The sequence below is a fragment of the Rhinatrema bivittatum genome, chromosome 19 (genome assembly GCF_901001135.1).
Source record: "Rhinatrema bivittatum chromosome 19, aRhiBiv1.1, whole genome shotgun sequence".
Lineage (NCBI taxonomy): Eukaryota > Metazoa > Chordata > Amphibia > Gymnophiona > Rhinatrematidae > Rhinatrema > Rhinatrema bivittatum.
The window spans coordinates 29,272,044-29,290,424 of record NC_042633.1 but is presented as its reverse complement, the minus strand read 5'-3'; the positions used below and the strand labels follow the sequence as shown (position 1 = coordinate 29,290,424).

At 47.3% G+C, this 18,381-nt stretch overlaps 1 protein-coding gene across 1 annotated transcript in view; it reads right to left on the bottom strand.

Annotated features, from left to right (window-relative positions):
- Window positions 1–18,381, bottom strand: part of LOC115080312 — a 139,332-nt gene that overhangs the window by 13,857 nt on the left and 107,094 nt on the right. Inside the window, exons 14-18 of the mRNA XM_029584463.1 lie at window positions 16,233–16,319; window positions 15,887–15,975; window positions 11,775–12,125; window positions 8,498–8,779; window positions 3,876–4,004 (exon numbers count right to left, since the gene is read on the bottom strand). Coding sequence (XP_029440323.1) covers window positions 3,876–4,004; window positions 8,498–8,779; window positions 11,775–12,125; window positions 15,887–15,975; window positions 16,233–16,319 — 938 coding nt within the window. The remainder of the gene's footprint in view (window positions 1–3,875; window positions 4,005–8,497; window positions 8,780–11,774; window positions 12,126–15,886; window positions 15,976–16,232; window positions 16,320–18,381) is intronic.

Sequence of the window (18,381 nt, the reverse complement as noted above, 5' to 3'; positions counted from 1 at the left end):
CGACTAATAAGCTGCTTCTGCTGACCCTACCATTCTCTCAAACTAATCGTCCTCTCATCACCATCATTTATCAGGAAAATTACTGAAGACTCTATACTTCAGCAGCTTACAAATTGCCTTGATTCAAACACCACGCCAGATCACTATCAATTTGGCTTCCGTAAATATAATCATAGTACAGAAATTCTGTTATCTAGCTTTCATACCATCAGACAAGGCTTTGATCTAGGGACTTTGTTTGTACTCATTCTACTTGATGTATCAGCAGCTTTCGATACCATAAATCATGATATACTTTTATCTAGCCCACTCTCTTGGGATTGTTGGTTCTGTGTTTTCTTGGGTTTCTTCATTCCTCACTAATCGGACACAGCAAGTCAAGGTTGGATCAGAAACGTCATCCTGCTTCTTGCTTACTCTGGTGTACCAAGACTCTGCACTATCAACGGCACTTCTTAACATCTACCTCACACTTTTATATCGACTTTTATCTAACCTTGGAGTACACTACAAGCTATATGCTGACGACATTCAATTTTTCTTTCCCTTCAGAGATTTGTGGACCAAAACTGAAGAATTCATTATACACTACCTGCCATCTAGAACTGGCTCATGGCTAACAAACTCACTTTAAATATCTCCAAAACTGAAATTTTGCTGCCATCTCCCTGTCCTTCATCATCCACCCCAACTCAAATTACCTTTATGAACAAAGTAATCCCACTCTCAGATATTGCTTGCAACCTCAGCATCCTTTTAGACCCCTCACTTGCAATGCAGCAACATATTAAATCTCTGACACAATCTTCCTTTTTTTAAACCCCGATTTTTAAGCACTTTTAAGCCATTACTTGACCTGGATGACTTTCGTACAGTTTTACAATCATTGCTCTTTTCCAGCCTTGACTACTGCAATTCATTTTTCCTTGGTCTCCCAGGTTACACACTCCAAATCATCCAAAACTGCTAGCTGTGGACTGGAGTATCCCTACTGCTCAATCTGCAAGAAGCAGAGAGATCATGGATGCCTTCAAGGAGCTCTGCTCAAACAAATGGTGAGGGAACCCATGAGGGAGGGTGCGATACTCGATCTAGTGCTCACTAATGGGGATAAGATCTCTAATGTCTGGGTAGGGGTTCACCTGAGCAACAGTGATCAGATAGTTTAGTTCGATATAGCAGGCAATACAGAGAGAAGTCACATGAAGATCCAAGGGGTTAATAAATGTGGATAATGATGAGCCAGTAGATGTAGTCTATTTGGATTGTCAGAAGATGTTTGCAAAGTCTCCCATGAGAGGCTTCTAAGAAAACTAAAAAGTCATGGGATTGGAGGCAATGTCCTTTCGTGGATTACAAACTGGTTAAAAGAAAGAGTAGGATTAAATGGTCTGTTTTCACAGTAAAGGTAAACAGTGGCATGGCCTCAGGGATCTGTACCTTTTAATATATTTATAAATGATCTGGAAAGGGGTACGAGTGAGGTGATCAAATTTGCGGATGACACTAAGTTATGCAGAGTAGTTAAATCTCAAGTGGATTGAGATAAAATGCAGGAGGACCTTGCAAGGCTGGAAGATTGAGCATCCAAATGGCAGATTAAATTTAATGTGGACAAGTGCGAGATGATGAACATAGGGAAAAATAACCCATGCTATAGTTACACGATGTTAGGTTCCATGCTAGAAGCTACCGCCCAGGAAAGAGATCTGGGCATCACAGTGAACAAGACATTGAAATCATCGGCTCAGTGTGCTGCAGCAGTCAAAAAAGCAAACAGAATGTTAGGAATTATTAGGAAGGGAATGGTGAATAAAATGGAAAATATCATAATGACTCTGTATCGCTCCATGGTGAGACCGCACCTTGAATACGGTGTACAATTCTGGTCTCCGCATCCCAAAAAGATATAGTTGCGATGGAGAAGGTACAGAGAAGGGCAACTAAAATCATAAAGGGAATGGAACAGCTCCCCTATGAGGAAAGGCTAAAGAAGTTACAACCGTTCAGCTTGGAGAAGAGGCTGCTGAGGGGGGATATGATTGAGGCCTTTAAAATAATGAGTAGAACAGAAAGGGTAAATATAAATTGGTTATTCTTAAAAATAAATAAATAAAATACAAGGACTTGGGGACACTCCATGAAGTTAGTAAGTAGCATGTTAAAAAAAAAAAAATGGAGAAAATATATTTTCTCTCAACTCTGGAACTCATTACTGGAGGATGTGGTAAAGGCAGTTAGCATAGTTGGGTTTTAAAAAAAGGTCTGGAAGGAAAGTCCATAAACAGTTATTAACCACGATAAATTGGGGAAAGCCACTGCCTATCCCTGGGATCTATCTGCTATTCCTCATCATCCCCCAGACGGATAGGATTTTCTCCCCTACCAGCAGAAGGAAACAGAGAATAGAAGATGTAATGGAACTGCCTATTTAAAGCACTGTGCTAGCAGCAGTCAGTATTCTCTCTGTGTCCAGCAGATGGTAGACACGGAAGTCTGAGGGACAAATTGCCGGTCATTTTAGGGCTATCCTCCTTGTGAAGGAGGGATGGGGGAAGCGAGGGAAGGGTGTGTCTGTGACCAACAGCTTGGCTTGCTCCCAGCTGGTGGGGGTTTAAAAGCCAGTGATACTGCTTCTATAGTGAACTATGACCATTATTTCTCCTCTGGGCTGTTTAAGGTTAAAAAAACAAAAAACACACACCACAAGAACAGCGGAAGGGTAGTGGCTCATGGGCAGAAGAAAGAAGGTGTTGAGGGCTTCACCGGTTAAGCGTTGGTATCTCCCGCAATGCAAAGGGTCAGCGATTCTGTCTGGGCTTCGGGTAGGGAGAGAGAACATGGCACTTATGTTTTGGCCTTTCAGCTGCATGGCTTCTTTTAAAATGACGGCTCCCGTGGAAGGCAGGGAGAAAAGTCCAGCCTGCGGGGGTAGGCATGGGGCAATTACAGTTTCAGGCCTCTGCTACGCCTGCACCAGGAGTGGGGAGGACCATCTGGGGAACTCCCTCCCCAGGGACAAAGAAAAGCAATCAGACAGAATTAGACTGCACAGACTGAGCTGACCTCCACTAGGGGAAGTCAGGAAACATGCAGGGCAGCCATTTTATCTGTCTCCTGGTGCTGAGAAGCAGAGCCACTGGTACTCACCCCCATAGGGGGTGTAACAGCTCCATGGCACAAGGCTGGGTAAGCCTGGGTTAAGAATTTGATGAAGGAAATCCCCATGGAGGGCTTCTTATAGTAAATCTTTTATTCTCCATCAGCTGGTAGGGGAGAAAAACCTGTGTGTCTGGACTGGTCTGGTAGGACTCAAGGAAAGAAAATTAGCAGGTAAGAAATCCTTTGGGATCCTGCCAGGTACCTGTGACCTGGACTGGCCACTGTTGTAAAGAGGATACGGGGCTTGATGGACCCTTGGTCTGACACAGTATGGCATTCCTTATGTTTTAATGATGCGATGGTGAAAATCCCGGTACTGCCTTAGCCTGTCCCTGATAGCATGGAGTCAGTTGGTCACCCCCACATCCAATCAAGGTGCGTGTTACCTTCCAGGTTATGCTTCAACTTTTTTCTTAAATGAAATAGGCAAATATAAACTGAATGAAGCTGTCAAACACCAGCTAAATGCTTTCTTTAAATTTCACAGCTCTCAATTTCTTCATTGACCTTGAACCCCTCCATCAAGAAGGTCAAACATGGCAGAGAACCTCTCATCCAGGGGTTTCAGTTGTGCACCTCCTGTTTCTTTAAGGTACTGTGGAAATACTCACAGCACCTGAACATAACCCACTTTGAAGTGCCGAAAAGTGGAAGATAAATCAAATAAATCAGCAAGTCTCGAGGCACCGCCATGGATGAAGTGGCTACTTTACCTCTTTCTAGCTTTTCCTTCCTTGAATGGTAAGTAATCAACACAACCAGCAAGCCACACGGGATGACCATGCACAGCAGAATGATGGCAAGAGAGATCAGCCACCGGGACACGCGCAGGAAAAAGGCATCTGAAAGGGAAATTAAACCAGCTGATGTGTACTTCATATGCATAAGTTTTGTCAGAAATATTTACATGGCAATATACTTTTACCACAACATGAGCATTTAAAGATTTGCACAGAATATTGCTAGGCAAAGCCAAAAACCAATCTGAGAAACGGAAATCAATGAGCTCCTCATTCGTAGAAGTAACATTTGCTACTTCTCCGAGCTACTAATAAAAATGATGGCATGACCGCAGCAATAGAAGGTGGATGTGCTATTACAGATGGACAATTCCAGCCCTAGAAGGCTACAGACAGACCCGGCTCTTAGAATATTCACAATAAATGTTCCTGAAATGCATTTCCTATGTGGCCACCCTCAGGCAGAAAGGAATACAAATTCAGATTGAGTGTGTTCTATCAGACATATGGAGGTCAATAGCCAAAAGCCATTTGGATGGATAACTCCCAACATAGCCGTCTAAATGGCTAATGCGGCAAATTCAGCTGCTTATCCAGCTAAATTACAGCTGGATAACTACTTACCCAGCTATAATTTAGCCGGATAGAAAAGGGCCATTTCAAGGGCGCTCTGCCGAGGGGCTGAGATATCTGGCCAACTGAGCCGAATAGCGGGTATATCCACCTAGGTTAGCCGGATAGCTGTAGACCTGCTTCAGAGCAGGTCTAAAATTATGCAGCCTAGTGTGGCCAGATAACGCGCCTATTTACCTTTTTCATCTCAGCCAGGAGCGCGGGACCGTTCTTGTCCCATGCCCAGCGGTCAAATTTAAGCTTCCAGCACGGTCTCTGTCAGAGCAGCGCTGGAGGCGGATATCTTTTCATCCGGGAAGGATACGATCTGGAATTTTGCAGCATTCCTCAAGACATGTTCATATCACCTTGCCACTCCCAGCACAAAAAGCTGGCAGTGGAATCCACGTTGATAAGGCTCCTCAGTTTGAGGGCTATAACCCCGGTACCTATAACCCAAGTAATTACGGGGCATTATTCCATCTATATCATTGTACCTAAGGAGGGGTCATTCCGACCCATCTTGGATCTCAAGCGCATCAATCGTCATCTGCGGATAATTCACTTCTGCTCTCTTCCAACAACTTTGCCCGGATCAGCCGGTCGTCTAATTAAGGGTGCACCAGGATCCCTTCTTGCCTCAGTGCCACTGCCATGACCACCATAATTTTGGAGAATGTTCTGGGGGTGGTTGCCAGACCAAAGGGCAGCATCTGGAACTGGTAATGGCAGCCCAGAACCAGAAAGCGTAGGAAACGCTGGGTGTCTTGAAAGACTGGGATATGAAGTAGGCCTCCGAGAGGTTAAGAACTCTTCGGGTTGTAACGGCCATTATGATGGAGCTAAGAGTTTCCATGTGGAAGTGAATTATCCGCAGATGACGATTGACACGCTTGAGATCCAAGATGGGTCGGAATGACCCCTCCCTTCTTGGGTACGATGAAATAGATGGAATAATTCCCCATATATACTTGGGGTGTAGGCACCGGGGTTATAGCCCTCGGACAGAGAAGCCTTATCAACGTGATTCCACTGCCAGTTTTTTGTGCTGGGAGTGGTAATATTACATCATGAACATGTCCTGAGGGATGCTGTGAAATTCCAGAGCGTATCCTTCTCGGATGATGTCCAGTACCTATTTGTCCGACGTAATCTCAACAAACCACTGAAAGAGGAGGGATAATCGGCCCCTCATCTCCTCGTCCCAAGGATGGGTCAGCCAAACTTCATTGGGAATTTCGGGTTGACCCTGAGCCCGAACCCGTTCCTCTTTTTGGTTGTCGGGGACCGGGACCTTCCTGAGGGCCGAGATGTCTGAAATGACGAGTTTCTGTAGGAATGGAAGCGCTGGGAGCCTCTGGCCCGACCCCTCATGGGAGAGGGGCGCTGCAACCTCTTTTTCTTATCTTCTGGTAGCAGAGGCACTGGAGATTCACCCCACTTACTGGCTAGTTTTTCCAATTCGCTACCGAATAGGAGGGATCCCTTAAAAGGCATCTTTGTGAGGTTCACCTTAGAGGTCGCATTCCCTGACCAATTTCATAGCCATAACTGTCTTCTGGTCGCCACCACTGAGGCTACTCCTCTGGCCGAGGTGCATACCAGGTTCGAGCTTGCATCCGCTAGGAAGGCAACGGCAGGCTCGATCGTCTCCTTGGTATGCGCCCTTGAGCTATCTGCCTCTCTCAAGAGAAACAGACACGAATGAGCCACCAGGGCACAACAGAAAGCGATCTGCAGTGTCATTTCTGTTGCGTTAAAGTGCCTGCTTAGGGATGGATTCAAACCGCCTATCATGAGCATTCTTCAAGGGCGCTCCTCCCTCTACTGGGATAGTTGTTCGCTTCGAGTTGGCGCAGAACAGGGTGTCCATTTTCGGGAAACGCAGTCATTCTTTGGCCGCCGGGTCCAAAGGGTATAAGGCCTCCATGGCCCGATCACCTTTAAAACTGGCTTCCAAGGCATCCCATTCCAGGTCAATCAATTCCTGGATAGCTTCCAGCATCGGGAAATAGCAAGAGGCTTTCTGGAGAGACACCAGGATGGGATTCCTCTGAGGATCAGACATAGGGTACGTGCCAGGAACTCCCAGGGTCTGGGAGACCAGGGCCGGTAATTCATTTTTGTGGAAAAATTGAAGCATGGTCAAGTATTACTCCAGGCCTGGAGGAATTTCCTCATCCTCCAATGAATCCGCATCCCCTTAGTCGTCCATGGTGTCTGGGTCCCTGTTGGGGATACCCTTAGTGAGGCGAGCCATGTCCCGAGGCATGTCGATAGGGCTTGGAGGGAAAGGCCTTTCTAGCTGGGACTCTGGCCGGGCAGGGGCAGTAGCCAACAGCACTTGAACAAAGGCTTGTAGGCCCTGAAAGAATTCCAACTAAGAGAAGGCTGCCAGGTCCATATTTAGCCCAGGAGGAACTGGAGTAGGTGCCACTGAACTGCCCTCTCCCGCGGGGAGGGCCGCCCCGGAATTGCTCAGGTCCGGGTGCTGCTAGATAAGGTTGTGGCTGACCCATCCTCCAACTGGGAGGGGCCGGGCTTGGAAAGGTTCTGAGAGTCCAGCCCTCCCTGGGCTTCCTTACATTGCTGACACAGGAAGGATTCCAGGTCAGGCTGCGCAGCCCTAATATGGCAGCACAAAGGGAGTGTCGTTTGAACTTCTTTGCTGCCGGGGCCATAATACTCTAACTTGTGCATTCAGCCGGATAGTGCCTCTCGAGCATGCACAGGCCAGTCTTGGCGGGCGTAAATCTGAGCGGCCAGTTGTGCGTGTAGTTATGCGCACAGGAATGCGCGGGTTAGGTGCACAAGGGCCGGCCCGCACCACCAGATAATGGGGGAAAATGGCGGCGCAACAAAACCGTGCACAAGATGGCGCTGCCGTGATCTGCTGCATGGAATGCACACAGAGTCTGAAGCAGGGCCTAGTACATCGGGGGGCTGCTCAACCCATTCGGAAACCCCTTTCCTTCGCCCTATCGGGGTCAGGAATGACGTCGGTACGGCGCAGCAAGCAAGATCAGAGGAAAGACTTACCGAAGCCCTTCCACGTCTCTGGATAGGAGAAGTTCTTCTCTAGTTACCAGGCTCAGCGCTTACTGGCTGCGGGGGCAAAGGGCTTAGCTCATCACCGCCACGCTCGGCTTCCTGCACCCGCTGCCTTTCAACTGCTTCAGCAGCAAAGTCCACGACGGGAATCGCCTACCGGACCAAGGGATCTTGGAAATCGCCTCAGGTATTCTCAACCGGGGGAGGGACCTTTAGGTATCACCGCAGACGAGCGGGACTCGATATTCTCCAATATAAAAGTAGAAATTTGAAGGTAAAATTTCCTCATCTAAAGAGTACTGTGTTCCTGAAAGGAGACACAATCCACATCTGCTAGGAGACTGAGAGATACTGAGGGGCTGAGGTCACTACAGGGGTGTATCTAGGGTGACGTCAGCTTTGAAATCTGACTCAGTCTCCATCTGCTGGCAGGAGAGCACATAACCCACTGGTCCTGAGTCCATCTGGCTACAAGCTAGGAAATTCTACATGAGATGGAATTGCATAGAGAGAATGAGGAACGAAAGGGGATAAGCAATGATCTTTTCTGATGACTCTAGTGCCTCCGATGAATGTTTTTAAAAAGAAATGTCAGGATCCGCTTGAAATATCGTCCTCAGCGAACGTGTCAGGTATTTTTTTTTCTTGTTTCGGAGGCGCATCCTTTCTTCCATTATGGAAAACAAGTTCCTACTGGATAAACTGGAAGGAGCAGCATGGGTACCCACGGTCCTTCGCTTGGAAAGAGAAAGTCCAAATTCTAAATAGAAACTTGAAGAAAGCAGGAGGAAAGAGAGAAACTTAACTGAGCCTGAAGGAACACACACTGTTCATTTTGGATGCAATTCTAGATTTGCTGAAGATAGAAGGAATCTCTCAATCACATTCACACTTTCTATTACCGAGGCTGCTCCCTGTGAGCATTAACTGACCTGAGAATGAAATGGAGGATTCTCGCTCTTGGTTCAGGACGGTGTTTCTCATGTGACAGGAAACCTTCCTGTACTGATTCGTTCTCATAAGCAGGGAAGTCCTGATGTTGACCAGACCATTTTGCTGTTTTGTTTCTGTTTCGGATAACGATGTCAGATTCTGCCCATCTTCTTGTTTCCAGCTCACGTCTGGCTCCGGATACCATCCTGTAGACTCGCACACAACCCTTATTCCTCTGTCCTGATGGTCATTCACAGAGATGGACAGAGCAGTGCCCACACCTGACGGAAAATAAAACAAATCTGTCAGAGTGGTAGCTTTTAGTTTTCTCAGAGCGATAGGAACGTTGATCTTTATATCAGATGCTAGAAAAATGCTCTTCAAATCTTTTCTTCTGGGTTCCATGCTGCAGCCACAGGACAGTCTCAGCTCTACTAGCCAATAAAGAGGCCGAGCCCCAGCACTCCATGAAGTTAGCAAGTAGCTCATTTAAAACAAAATGAAGAAAATTCTTTCACTCAGCGCATAGTTAAGCTCTGGAATTCATTGCCAGAGGATGTGGTTACAACAGTTAGTGAAGTTGGGTTTAAAAAAAGATTTGGATTAAGTTCCTATAGGAAAAATCTATAAACTGCTATTATGGTAATTAATAAGCAATAGTAGCTTGTAATTTATCTAATGTTTGGGTACTTGCTGGGTACTTATGACTTGGATTGGCCACTGTTGGAAACAGATACTGGGCTTGATGGACCCTTGGTCTGACCCAGTATGGCATATATGTTCTTAGAAGGTGGTAGGCCATGGGTGAGCACAGCCTTAGTAAACTGACTTGGTTCCAGAGCCATGCAGGCTCCAAATGGTGTGTACCTGCTGTAGTCTGTGGAAAACTCAAGTGCACTGCAGAACAATTTTCTCTGTTCCGCCTTGCCCCGGAAGAAACCGCAAAGGAGTCTCCAATCTCAAGGTACTATGGCTACTTAAAAATGTAATTTATTAATTTAAGTTATTTTGGTTTCTATTGTGTGTTATTGGATAAATCATTTTAAAACCCCCTAAGCTTGAAGAAAAATAAAACAGAATGAGGAGCTGGGCCTTAAAACAGCCAGCACTGGCCCTGGCAGTCCCGCCCTGACGACATGCATGGATTACGCACCAGCCAGTGCTGCAGCCTCTATCGAGTACGAACTGAGCTAGCAGGCAGCGGCAAAGGAGCAAATGGGAGCAGAGTTAGGGTGGGGTCTGGGACTCTAACTGGGACCGACCGCAGGCAGGTGTCCTTCTGCGAGTCCTGCCACGAGCATGTAATGCCAGATTTATTTTTTTAAATGGGAAGGCAGACAGGCCTGAAAAGTGTGTCCAGATCTGGCTCTTGGGCTGTAGTATGGGGACTCCTGGAAGTCCATATTCAGACACAGTCCAGACAGCAGCAAAGTTAGACAGAAACTTATCCGGCTCAGTTTGGTATATTCAATAGGGCAACCGCACCATCCCTCCCCGTCAGTACCTCACACCAGGCTTCAGTCATCCCTCTCCTATGCCCATCCAGCAAGTCATCATCACAGTAATCCACCAGCCTCAATTCCCCTTCTCTCATCAGAGTGGGTGGAAAATTCCCAAGCTCAATTCCCTTCCTCTGGATCCCTTAATCTCTCTCTCTCTCTCAACTTCAGCAGTCTCTTGCCCCAAACAAATTCCCACGTGTGTGTGAGAGATTGTGTTTGTGTATGGTTGTGCGTGGGTGTTAAAAAATAAAAAACCAAAAACCAAAAACCCCATACAACAGATGATTTTCACAGAGGGAAGCTTCTTCCGGGAATTTGAAGAGAAGCAGATCTGGGCTCTCAGCCGCTGACTGCGAGCATACTGGTTGCCCAATTACTTGGTGACTGGTTAAAAGAATACACTGGTGAGGCTTTTATGACATCAGAACATTTTTATGAAGAGAGCATGACAGATAAATACTGACTTTTAGAATACAGGATTACACATTCATTAGGGAGACGTAATTATTACCCCTGCATGCTTCAGACTTCAAAAAACATTCACATCCTCCTGAAAATCCTGCAAGTGAAATGAAACGGAGTTTTGCAGTCCTAATGTGACATCCTTCCAAAGACCCTTTTCCTTAAACCAACTCCACCTGAGCCAAAGGATTTGGTCTAATAGGTGATCAGCGTCTACCAAAAACCATTCAGTATGGAGACTTTGAGCATGCAGACTTATAGAGCCAGTTGGTTGGTTTTCTTTCATTTACACAAAGCAGAGATCCATGATACCACATGATGGGCTTTTATCCAAAAGGCAAGGATAAATTGATCACAGTACTGACTTAACCCTTCAGACAAATAGGCTAGGACCCTAAGGTCTATGGAAAATTGAAAATTCTGTCAAGACTCAAACCAGGCTGAAATAGGACATTCCTGATCTGAAGCAGTCCAACAAGAAAGAAAGGAAGTGCAGCATGATGAGAGGAGAGTAAGCCGTGCTTGGAATAGATTCCCCTGGCAAGGTAACAGCAGCAGCAGCTGCTGAAGAGAAGTCTTCTCCTTGATCACATAGGGGAAAGCGTTTGTTTTGGGTGAAACGAATAGCACCCGTTCTCGATACCCAGCTAAGCTTGGCAGAGAACAGACTGCAGTGTCCCATTCGGTGGGAGCCTTCCCCCTTGGGTTCTGCTGTGCGGCTTGGCACACTAGTGCCGGTTTGACTGTGTGCCAAGTCTGAAAGAGAAAGCAGGCATAGACTTTCATTTTGAAGAACTCACCATGGGTAAAAAGGGACTTTGGCAGCAGCTTTTTGTACAGGTAACTTTTTTTGTTGTTGTTTTCATGGAAAACATGCTGAACATGCAATCTAGCTCCTCTCCCGACCTAAGAACACGCCCCATCAATGCCTCTGCTAAAGGTGGAAAAAAGCATGCACGTTGGTGAACCGTGCATATATACTTTTAGTCAGGCTGAGGGAGGGAAATCTTCAGATGCAGGCGAATTGCTAATTTAACACTGTAAACAGGCTTTGCAAGTCTCCTGGCTTGAGTATATTTTACCAAATCTATTACTGCACCCAAAATTCACCATCCACACGAATGGCCTGATTCTCTAAGATTTTTCCACATGGACACAGAATGGAAGAGAAGCCTAGAGAATTGGACCCCAAGTCTCTATTGCTGCGATACCCATGGGTCCTGCAGCATAGAGATGGTACGTCTTTCAGTCAGTGCGATAATGAATACAGAACAGATGGAACACGAGAGGAGAATTAGCTCTTCCCCCTTACCTGCCACTTTGAGCTCCAATTTTGCTTCTTCATAGTCAAGATCCAAACGAAAGAAACACGTGTACATGCCACCATCATGCAACCCAACCTGGTGTATTTTCAGTGAAACATTCCCACTGGAGATGTGATGTCTGATCAGCTCAGTCCTGCCTCGGTATCCTAGGAGCTGCTGTCTGTTCTGATCCATCCCATTTTCGTACAGGTGCACGACAGAATCGAAGCCGGTTCGGAACCACCTCACCTGCATGCGCTCGGCGCTGAGGCCTGGGGAGAGGTGGCAGGGTAACACGGCATCTTCACCCAGAACGGCAACCACAGGGTAATCAGGGCCGATGACTTTAAACTTTTCTGCTAATTATTGTGGAACAGAACACAGAGAATATCAAATTAGCAATACTGACTGCTGGGAAAGTTAAAGAGTATCATACAGGTCCACACTAACTATAAAAGGTGTTCAGATCGAGCCAAAAAAGTAGCATTTACAACATTTCTTTGCCTATACAAAATAGGCCAATATTTATAATTTGAATCTCAACTGCGTGAATCATGGCAGGACTCTCTGTATAGGAAGAACGCTTCCCAGAGAGAGAGAGAGAATGAAACAGACAGCTCAGTCAGTTAACGAATCCGCAGCTTTAATTTGTTCTCTCTCTTACTTTAGCTATTGCAGCCAAAAATCCAACTGAATGTCTAGGACACAAAGCTTCTTTTTCTACATGTAGTTGGATTATTTTACTCCCGTGCTGTTTATAGGAATGACTTGGGATGTTTTGGAGTGTAACGGAGCAAAACATCTGCCCATTTAGAAGCAAATCAGACAGGCCGATGCAATAAGGTGTGTCCAGCCTAGAGCACGGGTGTACTTGCGGGTGGGCGTGTGTTTCGGGCGCACAATAACAGTGCCCAATGTAACAGATTACCCATATTTGAAATACGCACCCTAACCAAAGTGTACTGGATAGTGCCCATCGCATTTAAATGCCATGAAAATGAAGACATTCGGTATTACCGCCCAGTGCAGGAAAGCGTGCCCAAAGGCTGGGCATCCAATGCACATTTTAACTCGCAGCTCTGGAGGTGGCGTAAATTTAACTCCAGCTCTGGAGGTGAAGTAAAGTTAACTCTCAGGCAAGGGCTCATGAGAAGCATTAAAAAAACAGGGCCTTCTGTGTTGCTATAAATGTGTCGTCCCCTCCTTAGCATCACCCTGACTCTCTATTTTTCTCCACCAGAAACAGTAAATTCAATGTACCTTAAATCGATGAAAAACAAGAACACTTTTCTTATGACCGCACAATTTAGCAACGGGTGCCTGGTATAACATTTCAACATTAAAAATCAGCAAAGTCTATGGACCTCGGCAAAATAACCAAAAATGAAGCAGGTTCAAAACAGACGCTCGTATTGCGCAATGGGCGCCCGATTTAATAAGCTCCTTTGAGCGTGCAGTTCTCCCTTTTTTAACGCTGCCCCGATTTCACTCTCGTTTAGATACGCATCAGGTGCCCAGGAGATTTGGCTCGAGCGTATTAGGAAAACAGGCATAAGAACATAAGAACAGGCCATACTGGGTCAGACCAAGGGTCCATCAAGCCCAGCATCCTGTTTCCAACAGTGGCCAATCCAGGCCATAAGAACCTGGCAAGTACCCAAAAACTAAGTCTATCCCATGTTACCGTTGCTAGTAATAGCAGTGGCTATTTTCTAAGTCAACTTAATTAATAGCAGGTAATGGACTTCTCCTCCAAGAACTTATCCAATCCTTTTTTAAACACAGCTACACTAACCACATCCTCTGGCAACAAATTCCAGAGTTTAATTGTGCGTTGTGTGAAAAAGAACTTTCTCCGATTAGTTTTAAATGTGCCATATGCTAACTTCATGGAGTGCCCCCTAGTCTATTATCCGAAAGAGTAAATAACCGATTCACATTTAACCGTTCTATACCTCTCATGATTTTAAACACCTCTATCATATCCCCCCTCAGCCGTCTCTTCTCCAAGATGAACAGTCCTAACCTCTTTAGCCTTTCCTCATAGGGGAGCTGTTCCATTCCCCTTATCATTTTGGTCGCCCTTCTCTGTACCTTCTCAATAAGTGCTCATCTTATTGCATTGGCCTGAGAGAGGGGGGGGGAGGGTGGTTGGCGACAAATAGCACTGTAAACGGAAGCTCAGAAGAGGAAGAAGGAATGTCAAGGCTGCTGAGGGATGGAAATTGTCAGAGAGCTTGGATTCCAGCCAACAGGGAGCAGACAGGGGAGAAGGTGCAGACAGCCCGCCAGAAAAGCTGAGGCTACAGGACAGGAGGCAGGACGTGGAGGCACTGCTGGCAGGAGGTCATTGGGCAACACAGTTCCAATGGGACAGAGGAGGGAGAGCCAGGTGAAGCTATTTAGGATGTGGCTTAGAGCAGGGTGTCACGAGGCCCTCAGAAGGGAGGCAACCAAAGTGCCCCTGCTGAGAAGCAGAGCAGGCTGACTTTGCCGCTAAAGAGCTCTGCTCCAAGGCTCCTGTTGCCTGATCCCATGCCAAGGAAAGGAAGACTGCAGCCCCCAGAAGCCCAAGTTAGCAAGGAGAGGACGACGCTGCGACCTTCAAGAGCTGTTGCGCCACACGACCAGACGCAACAGCAAGCAGGGGAATGTCCCCGGGAAGCATTTCTGGCCACTGTCACATGTGCACACTGTGTGTTAGCTTCTGAATACGCTGTAGCCCACCTTAGATTTCTCACCCACCCCTGATTCCCCTAACTAAACTGGGGAGAGGACCAGGTGCAAGAGGACAGGAGGCAGGACACTCGGGAAGGGGCCACGGAGGAAGGCGCTCAGGATGGAACGCACTTAGGAAGAGGCTGTGAGGGGGACGGACCAGAGAAGTGGCCATAGTTGAAGCAGGGCAGGAAGGCCAGAAGCAGATAAGAGGCCGCAGGGAGAAAAAGAGTAGGAGGGAGAAGGTGGGGAGCTGCACTCATGAAGGGCAGGAGGGAGGGCACAGTTTGTCAGCAGCAGCCATTCCTCCATACATTACCAAGGATTCTGGAGCGCACATTACTGTTATTCCATTAATCAGCTCTCCAGATGGCATTTAACTGCGTGTCAAAATTAGACCCACGTGGGGGCCCATGACATTTTTTGGAGGCTGAAAGAGAGGGGGAGCCAGGAGAAAAGCTGGCGAAGGCAGCTGACGCAGAGGAGCGGCCAGAAGGACACCATGCAGACGACGGCGACTCCAAGCAGCACAGGGCTAAGCAGAGCAATTCTGGCGTGGGGTGAATGTCCGATTCCTTGTGGAAACATATGACCTGGCTGGAAGTTCAATTGTTTCTTCTATCGGGGAATGGCATGCACCTAAAAGGAATATTTGGGTTTTCTGTATTGTGGGGGTACCTCCAACTCGAATGTATTCTCGGTAAGAAAAATTAGCCAAGCCCCACATTTTACTCTCAGGGCAGGCGTTAATATCCCTTTTTCCAGGTTGCTCAGAATTGAAGTCGGAGGAGCCAAAAATTTAAAAATAAATAAACAAACAACTCTGCCCGCCGGTCAGCGGGTTTGAAAAGCAGATGCCCAATTTTACCGGAAACTGACGCCAGTAACAAAGCGTCGGTTGTCGGATCCTCTTGACAGCCACCTCTACCGCCAATAAGGAGGCGCTAGGGACGGGCTATTGCCCCGAGCGCCTCCTTGTTAGCGTGACGCCCCCCCCCTCCCCTCATTTCAACACAGAATCGCGCGCCCAGGAGGGGAGGCTGGGCTCTCCCGCCTTCTTTACTGTATTGGGCTGAGGGACTTTTACGCACAGATAGGGGAAGGGTCTGGGCGGGGTTAGCACTTAGCTGCATAATTTGTATTTTAAAAAGAACGAGCACACATTTTAGAGGAAAAATACCTGCTGAAGGTGTGGGTCTGTGCGCTTACTTTTACCCCTAAGTGATATTTAACACCTTCTCCTGTTGTCTACCACGCCAACAATTTCTAATCCGGTCCACCGCCTTGGTACCGCTCTTTGACTGCGCAGGGAAGCGACCACCAGCAACACTCGCCCCCTCCCCGCCGGCCCTCCCTCCCCCCGTGAAGGCCCAGGTTCACGTGACGGAGCAAGAGCGCTTACCTGCATTTCCAATCTGGAAGAGATGAGACATCAGCACCACGATAAGCCCAGGAAGAGCGGAGAGAGGGGATTCCAGCAGATACATCATTGGTCAGGTAACCTATAAAAAACAAACCAAAACCCCATCTTGAAGAGGACCATAAAAGTTGGTGAGAGTCAGGATCTGGTAAGTGGTCTGACCGAGGGGAGCTGTGCATTGGCGAAGGATGAAAGCGCATTTGCCACGCTGTTCCTGTGAGGTCTGAGAACTGGTAAGCTCACACACAACCCTCAGAGAAGAGAGCCCCACCACTCTAAGCCGAGGGCTCCAGGGCACACAGCGGTTGCTTTGCCCTGGGTTCCGCACCCTTCCAAGTTCAGCTCTGCTGCAGGGCTCAGCAGGCTCCCCTGGTCCTCTCCGTGGTGGCCCTTGTTCTGAAACATTTGGCGATCCCTGTGGTAGAGCATGTGGACAATGGAGGGGGTCAGAAGCAGCAGGAGAGGTTCTTTAGGATTGCAAAAGTTCGGGGGAATTACCATAGGTCCATGGGAGTGGGGGGGGGGGGGGGGCGCACTTAGGTGGTTGGAGGAGAGTGGAGGTAAATGGAAATGTGCAGCTTCATGGGATGAGGCGAGTGACGCAATGCGGAGACAGGATGGGAGGACCACAGAGGAATTTGAATTAGTGGAGGTTTCTTTTAGGAGGTACCAAGAATACTTCCTGCTTAGGGCCCCAATGGGATAGCACAGGGCCTGCTGCGTTTAGAGAAAAGAGCCCTGCAAGGGTACAACTCGCTAGTATGATAGCCAAAAAGTGCCCATGCTGCCAAGGTTATATCCCAGCGGCAAGTAACACAGCATGACCATCGGTAGCTTACTCAAAACAGTGTCATCTTTCCCCTTTGTATCCCAACCTCTCGGAAACAAAAGACCTTCCCACCCATCTCTAATCACAGGGCCCTGAACATCCATCTGGCCTCGGAGAGCCCTGGAGGTCTCCCCAGAGTGTCAACTACTGCCACTAACTAGACTGTGCGAGCTCCTGCCTTTGGGCTCAGGCTGAAGCCTGCCAGCCAGATCCACCCGCCACAGGTTTGCCTGGTAACTTTTCAAATCATTAAGGCAGCCCCCAACACTCCTCGAATCATGTGAGCCAGGCAGATTAAATATTTACTACTAGCATGTTTCCACTATCTGGTCACTCCGCCCCCCCTCCCCCCCAGCTAAGGATCCACTGTGCTTCTTAAAGTCTGCTGATGCTTTTTGCCTTCACTATCTGCTCCAGGAGGGCACTTCATTCACCCACTCCCTTTTATGAAAAAAACAAAAAACAAAACCCAATTCTGACGTTGCTCCGGACTCTACTCTCTTGGAGCCTCTTATGACTCCTTAAAAGTAACTAACCTGACACTGAAAAAAGGGTTGTTAATTCCTTTGCATTATTAATATCTTTCAAGTATTTGAATGAATTTGTCATGTCTTCTCTGACTCTTCTTACTTCTAGGGCTTACACAGAGCCATAAATCACACAGCATATGGCTTCTGTTGTAGACCTTGCAACCACTGCAGTAGCCATAACCTGAACCAACTCCACCTATGTCCTTCTGGAGGAACAGCTCCAGGAATGGACACAATGGCTCCTGGTGGGATCTCACCCACAACCTGGGCCCCTCCCAGTGCACCTGTGTGCCCCTCTGGATCTGTCAATCATCTTGTTACTCTGTATTCCTGGCTTGACATCTTTGGTCATCAATCCTCTAAGGCAGTGATGGCGAACTCCAGTCCTCGAGGGCCCCCAACAGGCTGGGTTGTCAGGATCTCCCCAATGAATATGCATGAGATAGTGGAGGCAGTGTATGCAAATCTCTCTCATGCATATTCAGTGGGGAGATCCTGAAAACCTGGCCCCTTGGTGGCCCTCGAGGATTGGAGTTCGCCATCACTTATCCTAAGGTTTCTTTCAGTGTGTGTGTCACCAGAATTCATATTTCTGCAGAACTGCAGGGCTGTCACACCAGTCACTGCTCCAGCTGGGGCATAGCACCCTGTTGCAGATCTAAGCAATACCCACCCCCCCCCCCCCCCCAAAAAAAAAAAAGGAAAATTGTTTGGAAGGCAGACTTATCTCCTCCCCACTCCCTGTGGGCTTACTCACGTAGCGTTAGGGTCTCCTGTTACTAGTTATTAAAAAAATTAATACCCATTTAAAAAAAAAAAAAAAAAACACACAAAAAAAAAACATATGCACAGTGTACATGTTTTACAGCCAGTACAGCACAGACAGCTGAAGGGATACCATGAGTCTGAAGGCTAAGCAGATTAAACAGATAAACACCAAAACATATCTAGCTAGTCAAAATGTGTAGAGAAATACAAGAAATTAGCGACCCACAGCCAGAACCCACCTCTTTCTCTCCTCCATCAGCCAAGCCCTATCTCCCCTCCTTGTGTCGTCCCCTTCCCGTAACTCTTGCTATCCCTTTATGTCAAGCCGCAATGCTTGGCAGTGAGAAGCA